Genomic DNA, 7,032 nt, shown 5'->3' on the forward strand with positions numbered 1-7,032 from the left:
TTAAAATGTGTACTCAAGAAACAGTCACATTTGAAGAGGGAATGGGATCAAGCAGCCCGGGTGGCTCAGCGGTTTGGCACCTCTTTCAGCCCAGGGTACGATCCTGGAGACCCAGGATCGAGTCCCACATCAGGCTCCCTGCATGGGCCCTGCTTCTTCCTCTGCCTGTGTCTGTGTCTCTCTCTCTCTGTGTGTCTCTCATGAATAAATAAATAAAAAATTTTTTAAAAAATGAAAAGGGAATGGGAGCTTAGGGAACTTTTACTTTCCCCCTATACACAGCTTGAATTTCTTACTGTTCAGAAAGGTATTTGCAAGATTTTTAAGATTTTTTTAATTTTTGCAAATTAAGGATATTTACAGTGTTCTCATTCATGCAAAAAGAAAAAAGAAAAACTATATAATGTATATTATAAAAGCACAGGAAAAAAGGTATATTCAAACAATACAGATTGCTTAGGGAGGGGGACTGAGAGTGGGGGAAAAAAGATGGAGATTCACTTTTTATTCTGTGTCTTTGTGTGCTGCTGCTGTATCTTAAAATAATATGTTCCAATATTACTGCTATAATTTTAAAGAACAGAAAATGTATCTACAACACCAATTTTCAGGTCTGTAATGTAACCTGCTAAATTCATACACTCAGAGAAAAGACTCTCACTGATTAAGAATGTTAGCACAGAAGTGTGGAAGACTTTACTTACTCTAGTATACCTTTAATAAATTCTCAAAAACTTACGGTTTTAGGTATCTTAAGCAAAAGCCAGTAACTGGCATCTTTTTTGCAGAAGAAATATTCAGGACCTATTTAAATAATTTTCCATCTGCACAATGCTTTCAGAATAGGTAACCTTACTTGCACAGCTGCTAACCTACAAGAGTCCATCCTCATTCTAGTTTGTTCACCTTCAAATTTGTTTTCTAGCAAGTAACTTATTGTCTTGAATCAGAAGATTAAAGCAGTATTTGCAAGCATCTACAGAAAATACTCCGTTACTACCTGAGGTGGGGGGCCGGGGGGTGGGGGTGGAATCACTCTTTGAGATCTATTAAATCAATAAATATCTCTTTCATTCTAAAGGTCTAATACACTATTTGGCAGCTTATGCCAATAACCTAAGTAGGCCTGAATATAGATGTTTACAATGAAGCAATTGCAATATCCCAAAACACATTTCAAAATTTCCTATCAACAATAAAATATAACATTTATGGTATTATACTATGTTGACTTTGAGAAGCAACATGGCTGAGTAAAAAATTTTTTAAAGTTCCAAAATAGGAGTCTGGTGATCTAGGTTCTGGATCACGCTTATCACTAATTTGATCTGTGACCTACCTTCGGCAAGTCACTTCTACCTCTTTGAACCTCAGTTTCCCCATCTGTAGAATGGAAGGGAGAATGCTTAGACTAGGTTCTTATTTTTCAGGGTCTCTACTTTCTTAGAAAAGCTGATAAAAGCTATAAACCCTATTACCAAAAATGCATGTTGCAACAAAAAAAAATTGCTTACAATTTCCTTCTGAGATCATTGTGGACTCTCTAAGACCTCTGTACTAAAAGATGTCCTGCAATTTTTCTACACGCTAAAACTCTACGCCAAATTTCATTAAAGAATTATATGCACACCAAAATGGATAACTAAGCAAAATGACTATGAAAGACATCTTTAATTACTTTGAATCTCAAAACATATTAACTAAAATATTTAACAACTTCCTATGAATGATATTTCCTCAGATGGATATCCATCTGACCCACAAATGGATAAATGCCAAAATCATTCAACCTCTTAAAAAATATCCTATTGCTTAATAATTGAAGATTTAACAATCTTAACTATTCCCAAATGAATTAATTTACTTTCTAGTTCCACTATCCTTTAGGTTAAGAGCCACAAACTGGTAACACACAGACCTGAATTGGAGTCCCCCCACTCTACCACTTTCCTTGCAAATTTGGGTAAATTACTTAGCATTTACATGTTTCAGCCCTTTAGTCTATAAAATGAAAATGAAAGTAATAATAATCACCTCATAGTAAGAATTAAATAACATACGTAAAGCACCTGGCATAGTGCCTTCAACATAGTAAGCACTTTAAATGTGAGCTGCTATTACTAATAATAAATTGGAATACAACTTTCATACTGAGAAATACAGTAATTATTACTTACACATTTGCGGCATACATTTGTGAATAATATGTGAAAGCTTCCAAAAACAAAATTCCTAGTTTTAATAACATTTTTTTCAATACTATTCTCTGGGAAGATTAAAAAGTATGTAAATAGATATCTATACAACATATACAAGGTGGTGAGGTAGAGTGGAAAGAGACCAGCTTTAGAGCCAGATAGATCTGGGTTCTGAACCTAAATCAACTTAGTAATTATGTAACCCAAGCCACTTACACTCTCTCAACCGTGTAAAGCTGTTGCAAGAATTAGTCAAGTATCTGGGTGTAGTATGCACTCAATAAACAGTACCTATTTCTATTCTTCTCAGCTACTCTCTTACAGAACATAAAACCAGCTTTGCCAGGGAAGAGGGACAGTACTGGTAAACATAAATGCTAATTAATGTTCAGGCTGGAAAGGAAAGAGACGAACTTTACCTTATCAGTACAAGAACTAAGGTAGAGTTTTTTGGGGTTACATACTCCCTCCAGAGTCTAATGAAAATAGGGTCCCTGGCTCCCAGAATTTTTTTAGATATTTCAGGAAATACCGTGTCAGGCATTTCACGAACCTGTATTAAGGAGAATATTAACTAGTTTTTCCTGGACTTAACTGGAAGAGTCTGAAAACTTTACTCAGTTTTGTGACAAAATGATTCACTTAGCTTTGCTCATAATGAAGCAAGTAACCCTGATTATATTAGACTTCTCAATTTCGTTAGCTAAATTTCATGAGCTACCTGGTGTTGTGCGTGAAAACAAAACTTGCTAAGTCGAACTACAGTACTGCTGGACTTTGTTCAAATAGTTTTAAACGTGATGCTCGAACATATAATCCAAGCACCGAACCAAAAGGTAAAGAAAAAAGTCCAAAAAAGTAACGAAGTTAGCTGTACTCGATTCTTACAAAGGCTGGATCAATTCAAGCAACCAACCGAGCCTCTAATTAAAAAAAATAATAAAAAATAATATATATATATATATATGTATATACACACACACACACAAACGCGGAAATCAAAATTTACAAAAACCAAGCTGAGCCAGAAGATACAAACTGAATATAGTTTATTCTTACTTCTACTCCCTGTGTGGAATACTTTTTTTAATCCTTTTACTCAGCCTTCTCAAACTCCCTGGGTAAATAACATTCATCAAACTGTTCACTATATAGTGTTAAGAACGAAGTCAACGAGCACCTCAGATTTAGCTCTCCTTAAAGTGCGACCCGCAGGGAGCTTGGTACTTTACTAAAGTTTTGCCCCAATGACCTTGGTCCCAAAGATTCCCCTCCCTCCGTCCAGCCGGTCCTTCCACGTGCTGGCGGCTGCGGTTACCCAGAGGTGGCTGCGGGTCAGAGAAAGAGCTTAAGGATCCGCATGCTCGAAGGGAACAAGAGTTGCTAACAGCATCTGGGGTGGCCCATGCCTTCCCTCCCAGCACCGACTCCCCAGCGGCGTACACGGCCCCCGACCAAAGCCCTCCGGGGGTGACCCGGACCTCACTCCCCGCGCCTCGCTCTCGACCCCGTCTGCGGGGCAGGTTGTACGGTGAAGACCGTGGCACAGGTAGCCCTCCTTCAGCACCATATTCTGTCGCCCGGCCGGTGTACCAGACACCTCTGGGGAAGAGAACAGCCCCAGGAAGAGCGGGGAACGCAGGCAGGAGGAAAGTAGGATGGAGAATCCTACGCCACGCCACCGCCACCTCCTCCACTTCCAGGGCTCCCCGGAGGCCCTTGCCGGTCGCCAGCCCAGTGGGCGAGAAGCCCTGGCACGGCGGGGCCGACCCGAGGCCCGCAGATGCCGGGGTGCGGGGGTAGCGGTGTACTCACCATCAGAACTTTGGCCGCGTTCTCCAGCTGAGCGATCACTTCTGGGGGCCCAAGCGCCGCCGCCATCATGGTCTCTCTTCAATGACGCGCCATGCGCTGCATTATGGGAGCGGGCGCCGCGGCCGGCCAATCGCCGCAGCGACCCCGGAGCCTCACGCGCTCCCAGAGGCCGTCGCAGCCGCCGTTGACGCCGGCGTCGTGGCCCCCGCGGGCCTGACCCGGCCTCCGGGGTTTGGACCGCGGGAAGGGGGAGAGAGTGAGTCCGGCCGCTTCTCTGGAGCGGGAGGCGCCCGCAGTCCGGCGCCGGGCGGGAGCGGGACGGCTGACCCGCACGGTGACGGCGGCGCGGAGCCCGCGCATGCGTGCTGTGCGGGCGCCCGGCCTCTCGACTTCTACAGCCCGCGTGCCCGCGGGCTGCTGGCTCCCTCGGCGGCGGACGCGTACCGGCCGGTCGGCAGCCGTGCCCTGAGACGCCGGCGCTCGGTTCCCCACCCTTCACCTGCTCCAGCTCGGCCCCTCCTTTCCCTTCCACCTCGGAGCAGTGTGGGGTCTCACTGGGAACAGCCCTCCCCGCTCCCTCTCCTGAGAGTGCGCCGCCCTGTCCTCCGAGTCCTCATTCTCTCCCTCCTTGCGGTAAAAAGGGAGCATTCCAGGAAAGTTTCCTTTTCTAAGGGGAGGTCCTGCGGTGATTCGTCCAAATGTGTTGGGACAGCAGATCATTGCGAGCTCTTTTCAAGGGCTGTGTCGTCCTGGAAAGCAAAAAAAAAAAAAAAAAAAAAAAGCAAGAATCCTAACCTTAACCACCCTGCTTCTTGAATTCAGAAAGAACTTGTAGTAAGAATTCATGTTGACAGATACTTTATATAGTAACCCAACCTTCCCTCCCGTGCTTCGGTCTCTTTTACAGCATACAGGCGAGTAGTCCTGAGAGCAGCTGTTTCAGTATTCAAACCAGCTTTTTTCAACTATTTGAAAAGTTGTTTGGGAGAAGGGGTTATTTTGTTTTGAGCTAACAACTACTTTCCCTTAACTTCGACCTTTTGGTGCTGGTCTGCTTCCTGGGACTGTGCAGAAAGTCAAATTAATTTCAGTGCTTGTAAGTTCTCCTCTGTTGAAATCTTCCTGTATTTATTCTTCCTAGTTAATGAGTAAACCTTGCTTTTGAGATTTTTCGTAGGATTTTATTTATTTATTTGAGAGAAAGAGAGAGACCGTGAGTGCGGGGAGGAGCGGAGGAGGGAGGTGCAGGCTTCTCGCTGAGCCGGAAGCCTGATGCAGCTCTACCAAGGACTCAGATCATCATCTGAGCCAAAGGTAAAGGGCAGATGCTGAACTAACTCAGCCACCCAGGCGCCCGAAGGTGGTGTTTTTAAAAAAAATTTTTGTCAATGTCGCTGCAGCATAATCACATTATTTTCTTCTTTGAAAAATAGGTTGTAAAAAAAGACACACACAGTTTCTTATATTTGATATCTCTACAACTTGGACTTCAGAAAAATGAATTAACGAGATTTGTATTGCTTGAGGAATAAAGGAAGTGCCTTTTATTGCATTACAAAAGGGTTAGGTTAACCAAAATGCAGTGAATGGCCTTTTTTTATTTTAAGAATTCTGTGAAAGTAAATGATTAACATACTGCATGAAATATAGTACACTTAATAAATATTTGACTAAGTATAGCAACCTGAAAAAGGATTACAAAATGTTGCTGCTACAAAGAGTAATTACTGCATTCAGTGATATACCTGCAAAAATGTAGGCAAATGAATAGTTTGTGACATTATGTGTTTGAGGCCTGTCATGCTTCAGATTGGGCCTTGTGTTCCAAAGAACTTTGTATATAAACACTCTTAAAAGAAGGAAAAAAAAGCTTTTTAACAAACATGGAGATGATTAATTCAATTAATATTTTGAATTTAGAGACTTTATAAAGTGGGTCATAAACATCTCATATAACTGGGAGCCATGAATTTTAGGGTGGGATAAACAATGAAGTTGTAGAATCTCAATGTTGGAAAACAGTGGAATTTTCCTACTAGCTTAACCTCCCCTCGGATGCCTGACTCTTGTTATTTCTCAGTTTATCCAATAATCTCTCTTGTGGAAGGTTAAGAAGTAGTATTCCAGACTATTTATCTGCTTTTTATCTCCTGAAATAGAAAAGGGAAGAAAGTTGTGCAGATTTTAATAATTTCTAAAAGAAATGTTAATGGTTTAAGAAAAAGTAGATGTTTGGTTGAAATGTTCCTGAAATCAAGAACATTTCACAAATATGTCCCCTCTAATTTTAGAGTACTCCTTTAACACATGTGATGTCATGGGAATCAAAATTACCCCTACTTATTCTTCACCAAAACTAGTAAAACATATTAAGTACATTTCTTTAGAAACATAGATGTTTGGTGTTTGCTTTTTCTTTTCAATGGAAACCAGTGGGATTTGCCAGTGTTACTAAGTGTTGTGTCTTTCCTAAATTAGTGGCTTTCTAGGAACCTTTCTAAAATGAAAATATAGTTATTATCTCCACTGTTGTTGACATTCCATTGCAGAGGCAAAGCCAACTATTGTGGATCACAGCTAATGATATTTTGAAATTGAAGAGAATTTAAAGATAATAGAATCTTAAGAGTTTAGAAATGGAAATCCTTTAGTGACCCCATTTCTCAGATAAAGAAGATAAGACCCAGAGAAATTAAATGATTTAGGACCAAGCCACGTAGAATCAGTCACCTGTCTTACAGTATAGTATTTTTAGTATTCAGACAAAGGCTGGAATTCAAATCAGAAAAACTGAGTTTGTATTGTATTTCTGCTTCTAAGATATGTTTACTGGTTAAGTAACTTAACATCTCAGGACCTCAGTTTGGTCATCTCTAAAATGATGACCATCCCAAGTATGTGAGATTCAAAGAAGATAATACATTTAACACAACTTTGTAAACCTATGAAGCATTGAATGAATGCAGACTATTACTATTATCAATTGATTACTTATTTGGCACAATGGTTGATACTGTAG

At 41.2% G+C, this 7,032-nt stretch overlaps 1 protein-coding gene across 2 annotated transcripts in view; it reads right to left on the reverse strand.

Moving 5' to 3' along the window:
* XPO4 (exportin 4) overlaps positions 1-4,591 on the reverse strand; it is a 119,806-nt gene extending 115,215 nt beyond the window's left edge. The window contains exons 1-2 of one of the 2 annotated variants that reach the window (XM_041768317.1): positions 4,014-4,591; positions 1,340-1,383 (exon numbers count right to left, since the gene is read on the reverse strand). Coding sequence is in view for 1 of the 2 variants with exons in the window: in XM_041768316.1 (XP_041624250.1) it covers positions 4,014-4,082 (69 nt within the window). In the remaining variant the exon portion in view is untranslated. The remainder of the gene's footprint in view (positions 1-1,339; positions 1,384-4,013) is intronic. The other variant, XM_041768316.1, reaches the window with a different exon arrangement.
* Positions 4,592-7,032: the final 2,441 nt, after the last annotated feature.

The sequence above is a fragment of the Vulpes lagopus genome, chromosome 8 (assembly GCF_018345385.1).
Source record: "Vulpes lagopus strain Blue_001 chromosome 8, ASM1834538v1, whole genome shotgun sequence".
Lineage (NCBI taxonomy): Eukaryota > Metazoa > Chordata > Mammalia > Carnivora > Canidae > Vulpes > Vulpes lagopus.